Source organism: Seriola aureovittata, chromosome 19 (genome assembly GCF_021018895.1).
Source record: "Seriola aureovittata isolate HTS-2021-v1 ecotype China chromosome 19, ASM2101889v1, whole genome shotgun sequence".
Taxonomy (NCBI): domain Eukaryota; kingdom Metazoa; phylum Chordata; class Actinopteri; order Carangiformes; family Carangidae; genus Seriola; species Seriola aureovittata.
In genome coordinates, this window is record NC_079382.1 from 12,020,066 (window position 1) to 12,040,565 (window position 20,500).

The 20,500-nt window shown below is 39.4% G+C and overlaps 1 protein-coding gene across 2 annotated transcripts in view; it reads right to left on the reverse strand.

Annotated features, from left to right (window-relative positions):
- The window catches only part of LOC130160672 (potassium channel subfamily K member 2-like), a 31,792-nt gene extending 11,789 nt beyond the window's left edge, over positions 1–20,003 (reverse strand). Inside the window, exons 1-4 of one of the 2 annotated variants that reach the window (XM_056363325.1) lie at positions 19,506–20,003; positions 17,666–17,979; positions 7,677–7,794; positions 2,460–2,620 (exon numbers count right to left, since the gene is read on the reverse strand). In XM_056363325.1, coding sequence (XP_056219300.1) covers positions 2,460–2,620; positions 7,677–7,794; positions 17,666–17,979; position 19,506 — 594 coding nt within the window. In that variant the 5' untranslated portion in view covers positions 19,507–20,003. The remainder of the gene's footprint in view (positions 1–2,459; positions 2,621–7,676; positions 7,795–17,665; positions 17,980–19,505) is intronic. The other variant, XM_056363324.1, reaches the window with a different exon arrangement.
- Positions 20,004–20,500: the final 497 nt, after the last annotated feature.

Below are 20,500 nucleotides of genomic sequence, written 5' to 3' on the forward strand. Positions count from 1 at the left end.
ACTTCCTTTGACCTCCTTTTAGGAATACATTCACTGTTTTCTCACATCTCAAACGTCAGGCTGCCAAGCTTGTGTGACATAACTTTCACTGTCAGATGGAATGCCCACCCGAGCTGCAGAGAGGTGGCACATGACTTGACACGCCTCACATGTGTAATAATATCAATGAGTGATCAAATATTTCAAGTGCAGTCTTAGTAACAGATATCCTAGGATTCATTATAGTTGCAGCCCGTGCTATCAACTGTAATCACGACAATTTAACTTAGACGTGAGCCTTGCTCAGTCCTGCTGATGTGAGCCTCTTTTGCATCACATTTCCAGTACATTAGAGTGTGTTCTGTATCCTGCTGCGTTTTCACTTGAGGTGACTGCTTTCAGCTGGTTCCCTGTGTTTCATGCCCTTTTCCCTTCCCGTTATGTAAGCCCAAAGCACAGTGACTCTGGGGTGAAGAACAAACTGCCGTGTCTAAGGTCCTCGCTTCACTATGCAAAATGGTGGAGTATAATTTACAGATACCTACAGTGAGCCTTACAGGCCCAAATTAGCCGCAGACTAAACATTAATGTATTCCAAAGGGACTGATGAAGCTGAGGTGGTTTCTCAGCTACTATCTGCACTGCACAGCAATGACTTCAGCAACTGTTACAGTTAATCAATTTCCATTGTTCAAACAAGCTGCCAACCTCTCTCCTCCTCCCCGGGGGGAGAGGCCACAGAGACAACAATGAAACAAAATCCTAATTTACCTGTTGCCTTCTAGTGTCTGGTTTTTATTTGGTTTTGATAATTAGTTTCCTGAATGATTGAATGATGAGATCATCCTCATTTTGGCATATTTCATTATTTAAACAAATGGCACACTTGCAACACATTTGTGAGTATACAAGAATCCTGACAACCCACTGACACCCACAGATGGTAACGGCCACTCACCATCTAATGAACATAAATGTGCATCTGCATTTCTTTTTTTCACCTTTTTGAATGTCACGCTGTTTTTATAAATTCAGACAGGCTTCATTTGCAAACCATCTAATGGCACAACAGTATTATATTCAGGAACTCATTACAGTGTACCTATATGTTCCCAACACATCTCTGTGCTCAGCTGACTGACATCAGCTGTAACTGCTCCTCATTTCAGGACAAAAGCTGACATGCATTTATCTCATATGTCCTCAGACACTACAGAATACTCTGCCTATTATTACAAGGATGTATACATCTCTATCCTTTTTTAAAAAAAACTAAAAAAAAAACACAATTTTTCTTTCTTTTCTTTTCCTTTCAACATCTCATTTCTTTTAAATTGTAATTTTCAGGGTCTATGTGCATGATTTTTTTATGTTCCCACTTCTAGCATTTACAATATGTCCTTGTCTTTGTATCTGTATGGAAAAGGTTATTATTGATTTTGTGATTTATTATCATCCTACTCGACAAATTCATCAACCAGCTCAACAGTCTGTTGTATAAATGTATTTTATGAACAGCAGAGGTGTTTCTGGTAAAGAACCAATGAAGACAAGCAGATAACAGTTTATACAATGAGAAGGTAAAACACACTCAGTCTAGTTTAATGTTTGCTTGTTTTGTTTTTTTTTTGTGTGTAGAAGCTCATTGACAGTCACTGTTCCTGGCAGATATCGTCCTTATTGATTTTTGCACTGAGCAGCTGTTTGATTGCTTTGGTTTTTCAGGAGAAATGACTAACCATCAGCCAGACTGTGCTGCAGGGTCCATTTATACTCTGTGTCCAACATGAATGATGGCGCCCTCTAACTTTTCTTGCAGAACACTAGCACATGTGTTTGTGTGCATATTATTACTGTATGTGCTTCTATATGAACACAATTCAATATCTGACTTGCAGTGTGGTAAATAGGCCTACATCATTATTTTGGAGTGATGTATTGATCTGTGTGTGTGTGTTGCTGGTTTATTCAACTGCTATAAACAATAAAATAAAATGATGGCAAAAGTCCAGTCAGTAAAAAAGGCAGAGAAAAGCCCTTTCCTTGGCTGAGTTTTGAAATATGGCTCGAAAAACAACTGAAATTTACTGATCTGAGCTTTCAACACTGAAACAAACTGTCTGCATTTTATTTTGCTGTCCTACAGTCTGTTGACATGGCAACCTAAAAACTGCATTTCCTTTCCATACCGCTGAAGTCTGAGGCAAAAACAAATCCTGCACTTTTGAATGTGAATCTTTTAGCTAAGAATCTAGTGTCGTTTACATTGCAGCTACAACCGTGACACTTAGGTGCTGCAGTGCTTTATGGGAACAGCTCCAGCGATGGCAATGGCAATTTCACATCTGCCTTTGCACTACCTGGATAATTAAGCTGTCAAATGTGTCAAAATTTAACAGCTCATTGCACACTGGTAAGCAAACAGAGAGCTGCAAATGATTCTCAGACAAAAACAAGCCCACATAAACAAAGCATCTCACCACTATCATCTTCTCCACTTTGGCGATGCCCTTCCCAAAAATTGTCCCCAACTGGTCCCCGACACCAGCCAATAAGAATCCAAATAGAGGAATCCCCAGCAGAGCGTAGATTATACAGAAGATCCGCCCTCCCTCCGTGTGAGGAGAGATGTTCCCAAATCCTGACAGAAAGAAGACACAGACAGAAAAAAAATACTTCAACGGGCAGCATTTATTGTAAAGGCCAGAGTATAGCGCTTATTTCACTTCAAAACTGTTTGTGCTGCACTTCTGCTAGTTTTACTTTGTCTATTCAATCTGGACTTTTTCCTGCGACGGCATGCATTTTCTTAGTTCCATTTGCCTCCTGCATTTTTGCTATATACAGTATACAGACTAAGTTTGTTTAGGCACAGATATCCTGTGAATGCTCTGCTTTCTGCAGTTATGCAGTAAGTGGGTTTGTTTCCCTTGAATGAATGCTTTGTTGCATGGAAGTTAAGCTAGTGCCTTACAAAAAGCACTGAAGCACAGTCCTGCGGAGTGTGGTTCTGGTCAGAGAATATTTTTGATGTAAAGTATATGTTGCATATACTGCGTCTTACTATGAACAAAACTTTCATCAAAGCTGACAGAAGGAGTAATTTGAGTTTAAACTGAACTTGCCAGACAAGGAAACTTTTCACAAAGCTTGACTGTGCTGTAACAACACTGCAGAGAGATACAACAGAACATAGACTGTAGAACAGCTTTAAGCGTGTTGAAATCTCAGTAGCATGAGATGGAAATCTGACTCAGACAAGACTTTATAATTCTCACCCTCTGTCCTTAGCAATTCTGACATTAATGAAAAATTGAAAAAAAGGAATGAACACCAAAATGAAAAGATATACAGTATGGTGTGCACAGGGCTTTACATGTACACTCAGATATAAACACACACAAAAACGTGAGTCCATCACTGGTTCGCTGCCTTTCATCTTCTCTCCAAACCCATAATCATGTGCAGCTAGAAAAGCAGATGGGGCTTAAAAGTTAATATCCTGGTAAACAGAAACCACCAAGACCTGTGCGTTACCTGTGCATAAACCTGACTCCACATTCAACAACACGTGTTTCATTATTTAACGTTACATAAGAGGTCTGCATAATGAACTCCATCCACTCTTCTTTATTAACACAGTCATCCGTCTCAGGATAGGAGCTGCAGGGTGCCTTCTAATGACTCTCCAGTCTCACATTGGAGTAGGCTGACACTAAATGTGAGAGAAACTGTCAATCAAGTCTCACTGATTTCACAATTAGTTCAATGGGAGACAGGATGCTGGATTAGTTTTTAACACATCCGGGTGCCCACGCAGAACAGAGAAAAAACAGCAGCTCTCTAATTTGAAGATGCGCTTGTGTCTCTCTTTTAAATGAATCAATCAGATAAATTATTGTTTATATTCTCATCTCATCTCTAAATTCTATCACAATATCAGATATGAAAAGTAATTTATTTAATCTTTCATTTAATAATTATTCTCTTGTGATTCTAATTTTAGCCTCATTTCTTTCCAAATGAAAAGGTTACTGTCCTAAAACCATGAAAAGAGAGTTATCCAATCAGATTTTCTTTTTCTTTTTTTGTTGTCTCTAGGCAGAGAAATAGTTAGCTGGTTCACTCATTGGTTAGGACTTCATAACCGGGACAGAAGGCCTGAAACCCCCACAGCTTTGTGTGTTTGTTTAGAAAGTGGCAGGTGAATTAACCAGACATATTTTGATTTATAGTAGTTGGGACCAAAAATCACTGCCCCAGGTCTTCCTGAAGGCTGAAGGCCAGAGCTATCGCAGGGGGGAAATTGTCATCGGCTTTTTGAAAAGGTGTGCTTGCTATCTTCACTTGACCCTCCAAGGGTGAAAACTGAACAGTGCATTGTGGGGACCAAATTTTATAAGAAACAAGCATGATCAAAGCCCCCCCAAGCCGGAACTTGAAAAAATTGTTTTCATGTCAGAAGAAGTGAAGAAGAAGAAGTTGACAGACTGTCTGCAATGTCTATGGTTCTGTGTTGAGTTGAAGGCCCAGTTCTAATACTTAGGGTTCACCACTGATGGGTACAACTGGTTAAAAGACACAATTAAATGTCCTAATCAAATATGATATAAATGATACAGAGAAACAGGGTTATATAAACATATGTATACATACAAAACAGAGCAAAATCATATTGATTCAAGAAACACATCTATTCGTCCAAAGTTTTTGGACTTTTTCAACTTTAGAACACATTCTACTCTGTTCAGACACGTTTCCCTTAAATGACGTAAATGAAAAGTTAAACACCATGTAGATAATCAATAACAATAATTCATTCATTCGTTTCTCACTTGACTACAACATTTCCTGCATAAATAATACATGAACCTTAAGATGTCCACTTCATACTGAGCTAATGCATTGAAGTGAAAAACAACCAACCAACCAAACAAAGAAAAAAGCCCATTTGACAGGCAGTATCGCGTCCGTTTGTACTATCTCTTGAAGGAATGAATGCAACTACAGCAGTCAATAGAAGCTTAATGACTTCCTTCTAAACTCATTAAGTGATGCTAGGAGAGAAAAATTGGCACAACATTGACCTGAGTGACCTCATTAGCTTCTCTTAAAGGCAGAGTGGTTGTTTCTTGGTTTCATTTGCACTCAGACCCTGTCATGGTGAGTTTTGCGCAGTACTAAAGTACTAACCCTAACCCTGATAGGAAAAACATTTTCTCATTGTTATCACCAGAACTACACTCCTTATAATTAGACACATTTGGATGTTGGTCACAGTGGATTTCACATTCAGATTCAAGAATAAAGAGTAAAGACATTTTTCATGGTACAGTACTTCACATTAAATGTTCAAATAAAACTCAGGACACTTGTGCTCCACTGGAAATAACTTTACAAAAGAGTCCAAGGGGGACAAGGGTGTAAAAATGATTTATAATGATTTTATCTTTTACATAAATGATGATTCATTTGAGATCTGTTTTGATCTATACACCAGAGGGAATGTGAACTTCAGCAGGAATATAACATCAGCTGAGACTTAACTAAGGAATCCCGTGGGGAGAAATGCTGTGAGATCAATCATTCATGCACCTCTTCTACTCCCAGGAGAAGGGAGGAAGGAGGAAGGAGCAGCAACAGCAGTTTTTTCAGTTCATTTTCTGGATAAAGTATATAGATGAAAATAAGTGTGTGTGTGTGGGGGGGGGGGGGGGGGATAACAAGCATAAACAAACTGTATTGTCTGACGTCTCTGCAGAAATAAAAAAGAATTTGAACAAAGGCTTTAGGAGTCGCTTCTCTGAAATTTGATTTGTTTGCACAGCAGCAATAACCACAAAATATTTAGTGCCAATCAGATAAAATTATGATGATTGCCGACAGACAGCATAGCAATTATATGCTGTTTATACTAACAAGCATCAAGTAATACACACAAAACATCTGGGAGTGAGATTTCTGCAGGAAAAACCTTTTTTTGATGTTTGATTTTTTTTTCCACAAAAGCAAACAGAACAAATCGATGTATATCAAGCAAAAGTAAAGCCATAGAGCTCTCCTTTTTCTCTGCCTCAGTAAGCAAACCGACACGGCTCATTTCATGAGAAAACACCGCTACATGTACAAGTCAAACATCAGTAAATCTGCTTTGCATCAAGAGCAAGGTCAATTTCTGTAAATCACCGCAGCCGCACCTGAGAGAGTAACAGAGAGTCAACATACTCGCTCTCAGGTGGGTGAAGGGAAAACCCACCGTGCAGCTTTTACACTCTGCCCACTCATGATTTCTTGAGTCTTATACAAAAGCAGAAATATGTTCCAACCAGAGGAAAAAAATCAACTTCTTGCACGCAGGGAATGAGATCTGACAGGATCCTGGAGACGTGAAATGGAGCCCAACAGCTCACCAAACACACAAGCTGAAATGGAAAGGTTTGCTTGGACGAGCCAGATAAGACTGGTTGATTGTGTGTGTGTGTAGCTTATGTGTGCTGTTGCCAATTAATTCTTGCAGTTTTTGGTGAGCAGAGATACAAGCTCAAGGTTGGTGCAGTGCAGCAAGATCTAGAAATGTTTTTAAAATGGTCTTAGCAAGATGTAAGATCTGATAATCTGAAATACAAGCACACTCATTTTCCAACCAGAGAGCAAATTAATATTATTACAAAGCGGGGCACTACATATTCTAATTGGAGGGTGAGCTCTGGCAGGATCCTAGAGCTGTGAAATGGAGCCCGGCAGCCTACTGAACAGACGCACTGATCTGTCAAATGTCCGATAGGAGGGGCCAGATGAGCTGTCAGACTAGCTCTGTGTGTGTGTGTGAGAGCTGTTCCTTTTTCCTGATTAGTAAGCTCTTGCAGCTGGAGGTGACACAGAGAGCTATGGTGTAAAGAAGATGATGGAAAGGGGAAGTGTGTTAGTGTGTGCATGAAAGTGCCACAGGCTGAGACGGATGACAGCTCTTTGATTATACAGCACAGTAACTAAGAGCAAAAGAGCATTAAAGGGCCTTAAAAATCATATTCTTCTTGTGTAGTGTCAGATCCCTTTAAGCTCCTCAAGTGACAGTTCTTGTTCAGTTAATCAGTTTTAAAAGAAAACACATCAAAGTGCTGCATCACTTCATTGAGAAACACTCAAGGCTGGGGCAATAGCCTGCCAAAGTGTTCAAACAAACATTAAATTACCTCTGCGCCTTTGGTTCTGTTGGGTCGGGTACTTGGACCCTGGTATACCAGCTTACAAATCTAGATATTTTGTATGGCATTCATTTCTCTTAGCAGAAAACAACGTTTGTTTGCAGAACATCTGCATTTGTTTTGTTGCAGAGTGGGGGCAAGTGCAAAAGAAACTTGGGGTGCAACTGGCCAAATAATTTTTGCATTAGTTTAAGTGCAATCCTTTTGCAATGAAGCACAATCTGGAAAAGCTGATGGTTTTCGTGTGTGTCATTTTGCTATGTAAGTGCTATTTCATGCCAAAATGGTCTCCACAATTGCACTTTGGCCCTGCCAGCTTTGTGAATGCAGAACGATGATAAATGAACTGTGCTTTGACTCTTTCCAACATTTCTCAACTTTAAAAAATAAATGCCTTCAAGTCATTGCATGCAACAAGTATTGTCAGAGGAGTCTACAAAGAGAAAAGGTTGAGAATTGAGTTGCTTAGGAGTAATAAATAACTGTTCTTACCAATGGTGGTGATAACAGTTCCAGCAAAGAAAAAGGAGGAACTGAGGTCCCAGAGGCTTGTCTGATAGGATGAATTTCCTGATGGATTTACACCTGCTCGGACTGCTGAAACCACTTGCTGGAGCGGAAAGTGAAAAAAAAGAAAGAAAAAAAGACAGAGAAGTTAGAACACACACTCCCACTGTCTCTCACAGGGAGAGTGGTATGAGGAACATAAGAAAATTAGTGGTGTGCATCAGGTTTCTTGGGGAATAGGTGACAGCCACAACAAACATCCAACCAAAACCAATTAATAGCAGTGAGACCAATGAGGAGCTTCTGTCACCTCTATGAAATGAATCAGAAATTTTACAAACATGTACTTTTCACAAAACAGCAAAAGCCGTCAAGTCCTTTAATGCTCAGGTAATTATAAATATAAATAACATGTAATCACAGAGTGTTTACATCTGCACATTCACATTCATTAGTAAACTTCATTCACAGGCTCAAAATCTTAAAGATCCTCATTTTAGCCCATAAACTAAAAATAGATTGGTCAGTCGTTGGACATGGTCAGTTTAGCCACACCCACACTGTTGTCATCTACAGAGTGTAAAACAATGTTCATCAAATCACACAGCGCTTTCTAATGCAGAAATTCATATTATGACCCACTGAGTTTTCATAAATTATATTCAGAAACAAATTAAATGTAATTTGTCTTTCATTCAGTTCAAAGGACACAAAACAGCAGAGTGCATGACTTGTTAGCAGAAGAGAAACAACACTTAGGAAGCCGACAGCCCAGAGTTGATTTGTAGTTAACCTGTAATTTTCCAATATGTAGTGTTGGGCCAGTCACTTGAAAATAGTAATCACCTTACTCATTGAAAACATGACTTTTTACACCGAATGTCAAAGTAATGGAGCGCTTCTGATATTAGCAACTGTACTGTAATTATTTGAAATCCCTCACACTACTCACTACAGGGGAGAGTATGCGTCTTTCACATGTTGCTGCCTTAATGTTAAAGGTTAAATGACTCACTCATTTATACCCCAACAGGCAAGATAAGTTCTCCAATAGACTAATTTTTCCACTATTATCCTCATTGACTGCTGTGGAGACCATCAGAAGACATTTATGTGCTGGGCTTTAGACTTTTGTTTTAATAGTAATAGTGAGAGTTTTTTACACAAAAGAAACAAACTCATAAAAATCACTCATACAGCAAACCCTACCAGTGTCTTCTACACGTGTTTGCTTTACCTGCAGGTCTGTGACGATGTGACAATAAGAGTTTGCCTGAAGCAGCTTCATGTTGACAGTATCCAAGCAGAGCTTATCTATGAGGCTAGTATGAAAAACCAGAGATATGGATTTCTCCTTTCATTGAAGGTAGATGGGCTGTAATAACTTCTAAGCATCCTGCTGATCCACCAAATCATTATCAAAAAAGAAGAAATAAACTAGCTTCTTCTGGCCACAGAGGGGAAGTCTGACTATGTGTAAGATGTGAAACTAGCTGGTTCTGTATGATGGTGATGAGTATTGCACAGGTGACTGACTGAGTGTGAGTGTGTGGGAGAGCACTAGGTGCGACATGAGTCTATCCGCATCAGCTTTGCAGCTTTGAGTGTGACAAGCCCTTCTGACACCAGACGGCTGCACGGGAAACAGAACAGCAACATGTTTTCCCACTCAGGGGCTGTGCTCTCATGACAGCACGCAAGAGAGAAGTGAAGCCACCAGCTGGAGGGAAAGCACACCAGTGCACGGCTTCTCACACCCACAGTCATCTGAACAAACATGAGGAGCTGCGAGGCTCACAGCCACACACTGGAAAATGTGCATAGATCCTATTGTGTGTTTGTACTCTAGTATCTAATACAGGTTTTATGATCTCACACTATAATGATCTCCTGACTAAATTAACTGTTCTATAAACTCCGGCCCCTAAACAGCAACTGTCCAATCCAAGCATAGCTACCATAGCTTGTCACAGCAGATCCTGTTTAGCTTTAGGTGTCTCCATATGTTCAAGGGGTTTGCAAAATAAAAATTACAAAGATACTTAATATTTAAAAAAGTTTTGAGTGTGTCAACTGTTTTTTGGGTTTTTTTTTGTCATAAACAGTGTGTTAATCTGCTCTAATATAAGCATGCCCAGCTAACTAGCTTACAAACCTATAGTAGTAAATAAGCATTACTTTAAAAGCTAAGGAGCACATCGTTAACCAACTAACCTATGGTAGTTTGTGGGGTTGCAGGTTATGTAATAAAACTAGCAAGCTTTTTAAAAAAGACTAGCATGTCCACTGTGCTGTGTGGAAGCTGCTCCTGAATGCGTCTATATCAGAGTTGAGGCCAACTTTTGATTAGACTTGAGGAAGTTTACACTCCAGCAATGTAACCAGAGATGGAGTTGTGTTTACCAAAAACACTGACCAGTCCTCATCCTGCAAGCCTTATCAATTCAGTAAAGTGAAAATAGACTCTTTGAAATTGACTTATTTTTTGCATGGGATGTGTCACTATCCTCAGTCTTTTAACATGACAACATATATGAAGCCATCAAGTCAAGGGCGTAGGTTTGGTCTCAACATTGGTAGGGATGCAACGACCCTGCCACCCCTCCAAAACAAAGACAACCTTTTAATGCTGTCAACCAAATGGTTTATTAACATACAAAATCTGAATTTACATTCAGAAATGTATTTATATTCAAATAAAACTATACAATATTACATCAAAGACTTAGGACTAATATATTATAATGAGCTAACATGCTAAATAATTCCTCAAAAATTTTCATAGAGTCTAAAACTACTCTAATAAAAATGGAACATTATAATCTTCATGAAGGAAGATTTACTGCAGGACTGTTGTATTAGACCAAGTCAGCTTTAGCTGGATGTTGCTAATAAATTGCCAACTGAGTGTATATTAGTAATTGTCAGTTGTATGCACTGGCTGCCTGATTGGAATTAATTGGTTGATTTCAGTGTTGTCCTCACCTGTGCAATGATTCACCTGGCATCCTAAAGATGCTCTTTAATAGTTTTATCATATACTATCATAACCATGTAACATGTTTTACCTCTCCCCTTAAAATGTAACTTAACACGTTCACTCAAAGATATTTTAACTGACTTACTCCAGCACCCAGAGCTCTGCTTCTCTTAGCGACTTTCACTAATTCAACGGTTGTTCAGATGCTAGTTGCGTTAGCTTAGCAGTTAGCGATAGCTTTTCTCCCTCTCTCTTGCTCGGTGTGGCTTGAACCAAAAGATGAACTTGTTCATCAGAGTGTGGTGTTGTTGTAACTTCAGTGTAGAGGATTGTGATGTTTATTACATCTTCAGTAATATCTGTTCTCTTACCTTCGACACACAGCTCTGCTAGTAAACCGGAGCGACCCTCGTCCGTGTACACAGCAGCCTTCAGCAGTTAGGTTATTACTCGTGACGTCTAACCAATCAGATGGTGCTGTGGGCGGGACATTTCTCCAGCTCACATGGTGGAAACTACATACCAGGGAGAGCAGCTGCATAAGTTTAAAATTAATGTATTTTATCGATTATCGGCCAAAAAAAATAACGATACTGTGCCCATGCCTAGAGTCGAGTCGACTTCACTCCAAACATCAAATATTGGTAGACAATTCTGTCCTGCCAAAATATTGGTAGGGACATGTTCCTACCGTCCATATGCAAACCTACGCTCTTGCATCGAGTACATTTTTAGGACTCTTCAGCTGGGGTCTGTTTCAACCAATTCATGGTGCTAAATTTATCTTAATTAGTTAGCTATACAGCTGCTAAAACCTACAAGCGACAATCATCATTACAGCTGACAAACCTGGTGGTCGCTTGCTGCAAAGGAGAAGCCTGCTTTTGTCAACCTGTGCCTGAAAACAAGGACCAACTGTTTCAGAAATTGCTGGGAATTTCGAGTGGTAATCCTATGTCAATTGCATGTGCAACTGAAAGCTAGCAAAACAAGTATATGATAAGTGCCTCTGAATGCTGTTTTTTTTATTTTAAAACTTGACTGTGGCTAACACAGTCCAGTTCACTGCAGTAACAGAAAATGTTTCTTGGTCCAAGTGGCTTCTCAAGATACGGAATCATTACTGAGACAAATGAGAGAGAAAAGCTTTGAGACCTCAGAACGACATGCACACGAATACTTTACTGGACTGAAGCTTTTATTTCCATTTTTCCCACTTGAGATAAGATGATTCTTTGTGGTACACTTTAATAAATGAAAGACTTGTACTAGTGAAGGAGTAGTTCCTCTTGATGATCTCCATTATTTGGAGTCAATATCAAAAAACCTCCTGGAACAGAGTATTAATAATACATTGATGTAGAGCGTAAATCACTGCTCACACTCCTGAACTAGCACTGTCAGCTTTTTCCACACACACACACACACACACAGAGTTTAGGTCACTGCAATGTCAGGGTGTTGTCTGTTACGATCCATCATTCTTAGCGCAAACTGAGAGAGCTTTCATTAACCTACGACTGGTGCCTGTGATAAGGCAGTAAAGACCGAGGGTGTTAGACGTGAAGTGGGTGAATAATGGATTGGAAATGGAGGGAACGGGCACTAATGTAACAACACTGTTAACATGACATGACAGGTCAGAAGGTGGAGGGATACGGGCTGATGAATATTGTTACGTTGTAATCCGAGGCTTACGAGTGTTGCTTATCCATACAAGCTGATATACACAAAGACTTCACTTATATTACAAAAGAAAAAAAGATATGTTCTCAACTACCCAGTCCAGTATCCTGGGAATTACGTTCATGCTGGATGATTTCAAACTCACTCACAGCTTGCAAGTGTTCAGTGCCAATCCAGGAAATAATGTATAAATAATATATAATACAGGAAATAGACACAGTAAACATTATGTAGAAAGGTGAAGTCATCAATAGTTCAGTGTTTTTGTCATGATTTGTCTGGTGCTCTCATTCATGTCTCTGGACCAACCGTCCCTACTCTTACTATTCCTGTCTCTGCCCTGTTTATTTTGGCCTCCATATCCAAGACTGTGTCTGAAATCACTCACTACTCCCTATGTAGTCCACTATATAGGGAGTTCGCTATTTTCTAATGCTGTCCAAATGTGGAAAAGTAGTGTACAACTGATGGTCACTAACCAAGCAATATATACCATCATGCATCGCGCTCATGCTGAAAGACAGAAAAACGGTGCCGAGTAGTGTCCGAAAGTGTTTTTTCATTTTACCAATGAGTTCTCTACATTGAACTCCCTGTATAGTGTCTAGGGAGGAGTGAATGAGTCATTGAGTGAATGAGCCCAGTCACCTGACTGCCACCTTTTCACCTGTCTCCTGTTCTCAATCACCTGAGCTTCCCTCCCCACTCACACACCTGTCCCCAGTTTCCTCATTTTCTAAGCCAGTACTTAAAGCAGTCAGTTCCAGCAGCTCCTGGTCAGATTTCCTGCATCTCTTTTCTTTGTGTTTTACCAACGTGCCTGCTCCCTGTGTGTAGTAACCTGTTGTCTTTACCTGCCAGTTTGTTCACCCCCTCTGTCTATAAGCCAGAATTTGTCCATTTAAGTTCCTTCACTGCACCTACCTTCCAGTATGTCTGCGCTTGTGCTCCCCCCAGTTTTCATCAGTTTCATCCATAATCATTTCCAAATACAACAAAAGAGAGGGTTCAAAGATATATTCTGAAAACGTATCCACTGTGCCTCTAAACATCATAAATCAAACCACACAATCAGATGGGCTTGGCTCAGTCAGCCTCCTTTGTTTCCCAGCCAAAGCGGCCACATTAATTCACTGTTTTGGTACTCAGTTGTATGCTAACTAACTATGGCCAGGGAAAATAAGACAGGATAATGTGAAGACCACACTGGCTGTCTCCAAGCTGAGCCAAACAGCCAATAGAGATTGAATCGTCTGAGCTTTTTGACATCACTCACTTTTTTTTAATTACTCCCTTTGAGAGCACATCTCTCCTCAATCCTCTGCAGACTGGCTTTTGATCAGTAGGAGCCTACAAAGGTCGACGTGTGTGTGCATACATAATTAAGTAAAAGTGAGTGGGGGACACCTGTGTTGAAGCTGCGTATCAATAAATCATCAGAGGAGAAGTAGTTGTTTGAAAGGCTGCTAAACAACCATTTGATTGAACTGTTGTCGAGCAGAACCACAAAGTCAGCAAGATTTTTTTTTTCTTTTTGTTTAGGATTGTTCTGTTGAAATTGCATAACATTGTTAGGTTGATACATTAAATGCCTCCCACAGGCAAATTGCTTAGTTTTCCTAAGCTGAAACAGTTGAGCCAGTAATTAATTCTGTTCATTCTGCAGTTTGTTTTATGCGGTCCAGGACGGAGATTACCCTGTGTAACCTGTTTGTTTTTGTAAACTGTAATGAGCACAGACTGATTAAGCAGAAAGGTCAGTGACAGAAAGAGTCAGACTTTGCCTGAAAACAAATGTTCAACTAGCCGAAAGACATTTTTGAGGACAGAGGATGGTTTTCCATCAATTAACTTTTGGCTGAAACTGAAAGACCTGGAAGTGGCATCCTTTGGCTCATACTGAAGGGCATACTACACTTTCGCCCATCAGTTTCACAGCACTTAATTTCCTTATTAAAACATCCATTGGGGTTGTTGCAAATTGATTGTTTATAGATTTTTTTTTTTTTTTTTTTACCCTCCACCTTTTTACCAGCTCTGTGAGACTCTACTTTGGCACAGACAACAATGTTAACATTCAGGCATAATGTTTACTATAGCTGTGTCCCAATTCAGGGGCCGCATCCAGCATCACGACTAGTCTGTCCCATTTGCAAATGCAGCCTTCTTTTCCTGGACAACGAAGGATCCAACAGGTGGATCCTTTCATCTTCAATGCAACAATGGAGGATATCGAAAGGATACTAAACATAGAAACAACCTCAATTGACCACAGCATCGTTTTGCGGGTTGCAATACTAAAAGTATAGTACAATAACTAACAGAAATGTAACAGGCTACAGTGAGCTTGCTTGACTGTTTAAAAATTGCGGGTTTGTTCATTTTGTCGCACAGGGTTAGAGTTAGGGCACAGTGTCGCTCTGTGATAACAAAACATGTGAGTTCAGCCAGTAATGAAATGGGGGAAAAAAAGGGTAATAGTACAACTGAAGTTGATCTTGTATTAGTATCTTGCAGATGTAGTGATATTTCCCTGGATAAGTGAAGTGTTTGATCTGAGCAGATCACCAAAGCGACCATAGCTATCTGTACAACAGTTCGTGACAATCCATCCAATAATTCTTGATATGTCAGTTGGGGCGAAAGTGGTGAACACACATTATCAACCCTGGTGCCACGTTGCTAGTGTTGCTAAAAAACTGGTGCAGTGAACAAAGAGCATTATTCTTTCTGAAATGAAGACTCAGCTGCTCCTACTGTTTGCTGCTTTCATTATTCCTGCTGCGTCCAGCCTAATTAATCTCTAACATGTCAAAGGTTTGCAGCACCAGCAAAAGCAACAGTAACGTTTATGGTGACTGTGCAATGCCAACAAATGGGCTGCCTAGGGAAACCAAAAAAAAAAATTGTGATAATAATAATGACATAAATGAAGTGAATGATGAGCAGCATTTGCACATGCTGAATAATACCACACGCCTAAAGTATCATTTGCTATTGTTTGGCTTTCTTTACAAGAAAGCAGCTTTGTTGTTGACAAGAGATCATTATCTAACAGTCAATCTGAAAGATAATAATCTCAGCACAGAAAGCATTATCACCATCTTTGAACATTAACTCTGCATCTCAAAGCCACGTAACTGCCATCTGTGATCAGCCCCTCTTAATCAAAAACAGGCTCATTTACATAGTTGGGCACTGAACATTGTTCAATAATAAATCCTTGTCTAATAAATCCTTGTCAGCCTGGGTCAGTTCGAATATGTTCAGAACCTACATGAAATATACATTTCACTGGATGCCAACGCAGTGGACAACAGTTCCTAAAATACCAAAGGAAAAAGAGCTTTCACTAAGGCATCAGCTGTAATCAAATCACAATCATTGAGAAACTCACAGAGCCACCTTTTCAATTCATATTCGACTCAAACTGAAACTGAAAATCTAACCAGACCGACAAGGCACTACATCCCAAACATCAAACGAATGAAACACTGGTAATAACACCTCGCACTTCCATTCAGCATGACTGATCTGAGGACAATATATAGACGGAGATATCCAATTATACTCACAATATTTACAATTAATTCAGGATACAGGTTAATGTGCATATACTAGACTTCGGCTTCCTGTACCTATCATACAAACTGAAAGCCAGAGACACTACACTGACAGTCTCACTCACTCATGTTGAGCTATAGTGACTAACAACAGCTTTTTCATTGTGTTGCGTTGTGCAACAGTTTTAGAGATGTGGTCGTTCAGTTTATTCTATGGGTTTATTTAAATGCTCACACTCACAAAAGTGGCAACACTAACTGTAGTCTTAGTATATAATCAAAATGTTCAACTTAAATACAGTGTGAAAAATAAGCATTTTTATCTTCATTATTCATTTAATTTATTACACTGCTTCTACCTAACAGTGAGATTGGTGGATGTTTTGGCATTTGGAGGCCCCTCTGGTGCTACAACAGAATCAGGGAAATGGATCAGCTCCTGGGCCAAAGTTATGTAGACGAATCAGTTTCCCCCGGGATTTTAAGACCTTTCAGCTCAGCTCACAATAGAGGAGTAATCATCATCTACAAGTCTGATATGACTGCTAGATTCCCCAAGAGGAAATGCTTTTGATCAACCCTGACAAGTTTGGTTTCTGATGAGATCCACTAATCCATAAAGGAAGAGTTGTGGAATCAGTAGATGTCTTTTATTAGAAGACTGCTCACTCAGTAGCCTACTGATACTGGTAGTGCATATTTATTTTAGTTAAATGAATGTTGAGTGAATGAATTTCATTGAGTCTTCTTTATTGTTTACTCATTGGGCCCTTAAACCAGAGCCCCTGTATGAAGTGGCTGTTATTAAGATTTCTTGTTGAAAAACTGCACAGTCAAACTTCATTTTTTGTTTTGTTTTTTTACTTCATCCTATTTTTTTTTTATTATTTGCCTATACTGAGTCCCAGTAATTAATTATTCATCTTTTATTTATGATTTTATTTCTTTGCTTTTCTTTTTTTTCTCCAATACAACTGCACAGGGCATTATTTGGCTACAGTAAGTCTATATTAAATGGTAAGTAAAGCAATTTAAAAATGTTCGACATGTACATAGCACCGCCTTTAGAAAATAAAATCTGCACTTCAGTATTCCTTTCATGGTTTCCTATAATATTTCATTATATCATTTATCTGTACCTTCCAAAACAAACCACAGTTAGAAAATGAATCAGTTTTGTGATGTGACAACACTATGGTTGAGGTTTGGTTAGGCTTAGGCACAAAAACAACATGGTTAGTTTCAGGGAAAGATGGTGGTTTGGGTTAAAATAAGTATTTTATTCATCATAGAACCATGTTGCTCATGCTTTAAAAAACAAACCTGTTGGTTGGAACCAAGTGCAGTGTCTCGTAATCCAGCAGATTGATGGATGTAAAACCATGGTAAGTGAAATATGGACTATGTTTGATATAAAACCGCCTCCAGGTACCACATAATAAATGTGTATAAACAAACTAGTTCTTTGGTTGTTAGACTGGCTGAAAAAATATCTTCAGGTTAAAGGTCTGGCAGTGTTTACTCCCAGTCAATGTGTTCACAAGGTTCAGAGATACTGTAAAGCTGTTGAAATGTCAATATTAACTTCATTGTATATTTTCCTTTTGTGTAGAATACTGTCTTAAAACCACCATTTGTAGAATACCTGTACTCAAAGTGCAAAATATTTTTTGTGCATTTCAACAGTCTTCACCTGCAGAAGAGAAAAGATTTGAATTATTTATGACATTGATGCCTTCACCTACCTTTACCAGATCCTCCAGCTCAGAGGAGTTTACGCAGGCGTGCATGACCAAGAACTTCACTTTTTCTTCAAGAATGGCCGTTTTCTGGGAGCTCTCGTGAGCCTGCTCCAGCGCTCTGAACACCGTTGCCCCAATAATTAGGTAAAGCACCACCAAGAAAAAGATGGCTGATACTGTTTTCCACCTCATGACAGTTGTCCGGGTGTCGCACTCATCCTCTGGAACGTTCAGCACCACCGGTTTTGCCGAGAAGGACAGGCGAGGTTTGGAGTTGTGGGCGGCAGACTTGGGGTCAAGAAGGTCAGGTGCTGCCACTGTGAGGAAGGAACTGATTAATTTGGATCAATATCTATCTATCTATCTATCTATCTATCTATTTATCGTTTGTTGGCCCAACCGCAGACATAAAAGGCCACAACATATACCATAGGGTTCATACAATTTACGATTACGGTTGCAATTAACAATCATTTTCATTATCGTTTATTTTGATAAATATTTCCTGGATTAATCAATTAACTGGTCTACTGACTGACAGGGAGAAAAATGCTCATCACAGTTTCTCACAGCACGAGATGATGGTCAGTCTTGTTTGTCCAAAAACAGTTCAGATGTTAAAAATAAACGTAAAAACAAAACAACCAATCAATTAATCCACTAACTTTTTCAGATCTATATAAGAGAAAAATGTAATATATTGTGAGGCAATAACCATCTGAAGAAAGGAGGGTAAGCACTGAATTTTACTTTAAGCTTCATCATCAAAAGCTATTAGAGAATAGTTACTACTGTTATGAGTCATTTATATTAAACTCATCCAGGACAAATCAATCACTGAGCACTATTTCAGAATATTCTCAATAACAGCCTTTATTATATCCTCCTCCTTTTTTTGCCATTGAATTACAGGTTTTCAATCATGTACTCATAAATATTTGACACATGGGAACTTAATGTACCAGCTCCTGTGTCGTTACAGTTTCTCTCTTGATACTCTTATTTCTTTCCTTGATAATAAACCAGTGGAACAGCGCCTCCCCACAACATTTGCTGACCTGCAGCGGGTCTAGGGCAATTTTTATTCACAGAGCGTTCAATGCACTGTGTGCAGAAGCGCCATACCACCTATAATTTAACAACATTAACATTCATACAGTCATTTCAGGACTTGAATACATGTATTTTCATCTCTTAGTTTGGTCTAATAATGGGAATCGTGACTTCTTCCTGGATTCAGGCTCCTTCATAAAATAGTATTTGTTAAATTTGTATTTTCAGTGTTATGAAAATAAAGACATGCTTAGGCTGGGATTATCTGTGACATAATTCTACTATGTACAACGGTGGAGCACGCTGCAGGTGGTTTCATTTTATTTATTTATTTATTTTTTGTGCTTTGGGGTCCCACAATATAAATGAACACAACGTCTGAATGGAAGCTCATAAAAAATTAAACAATCTGCTTGCTACAGTAGACGCAATTACATAATCATCCCATGAGGTCCAGATAGCCAGTATTTTATAGTAAACAACTTATGGACAGGCTCTGTCCCTCAATAATAAGCTGAAACCATGAGAAATAAACCCTTAACATAGAAATTATTTTTTTATGGGTTTTGTTCATTTAATGTTACATAATTACATAACTGTGCATTACATACGTGCTAAAATACACCGTATGGCACATTTACAATAAAAGCTACAGTAAAAGTATCTTAGGACATAAGTTCACATGTCATTTTTTCTACCCTGTGAACAGCAGGTTTATACAAGTCATGCATAACAGGTCATCTTTGCATCATTCTCGTGTTGGATTTCAACTAGTTGTTTTCGCACTTACTTCTCTACCATCTCTTCTCTCTTTGTTTCCTCATCGAAGGATCCTTTTCTCTCCACGAAAGTGCAAACAATGGTTGATCCTCTGACAGTCGCTTTCTGTCTCAGGTGCTCCCACTGAGGGACGTAGCCGCTCTCCACATGGTTTCGGGCGAGCTGCGCTTCCCTTCCACTTTACAATCTCCGGAGAAAATACATCCAGGACATCTTGTTCCCACCAAGAGACATGCTAAGAAGGAGCGTAAAAGGAACAACGGCTTCCACGAAATCCATCCAGGTGTTTGGAGACATTGTGCCCCGTGCGGGGGGATTTATGGAAGAGGAGAGGTTTGGGTTGTACTGGTCAGAGGAGGTACTTAACCAGTGTGACACGCTGGATGCGCTGCGCACTCCCACTGCTCTGGTTGTGGACAGTGTGCGTTTCTGCTGTGAGAGAGGGAGTGAAGCTGCCTGCTGTGCAGCACTCCAGAGGCTTCCCATGCTGCAGAATTTCACATACTAATAATGGTTGACCATGATATGAAGTTTCTCCAACCTCTATCACAGCTGAGATTCAGATAGTGAGTTATACAACCGTTTTGCACAAACTATTAATATATCTCGTTGTACATTATGGTTATATATTATGAAAGACCCCTCTTGTTCCAAGAAGCTGCCCACTGCCTTTTCCTCAGAGCAGCCATGCAGGGGTAAAGTGGCTCAAGAGTGCACATGTATTCCCTTTCTGCATTGGACAAAAAAAATGCTAAAATTGCAATTAGTATGTTACTCATTTTTGCTTAAGAGAACATTAACTTTCTACAATGGCCTGGATGTTACATCTAATCATGACATTTGTTTTCAGTTTTTGTCTGGAGGGCATTTTGCTACTGACCGAGGGGGAGAAGAGTAAGCGTTTACTGCCGACCTCCCAGTCACAAGCACACACCTCACATCCAGGCAACAGTCAGCTTATTAGAAGCAGACCTCAGGTTGCACTGACAACTGTCCTGAAGGACA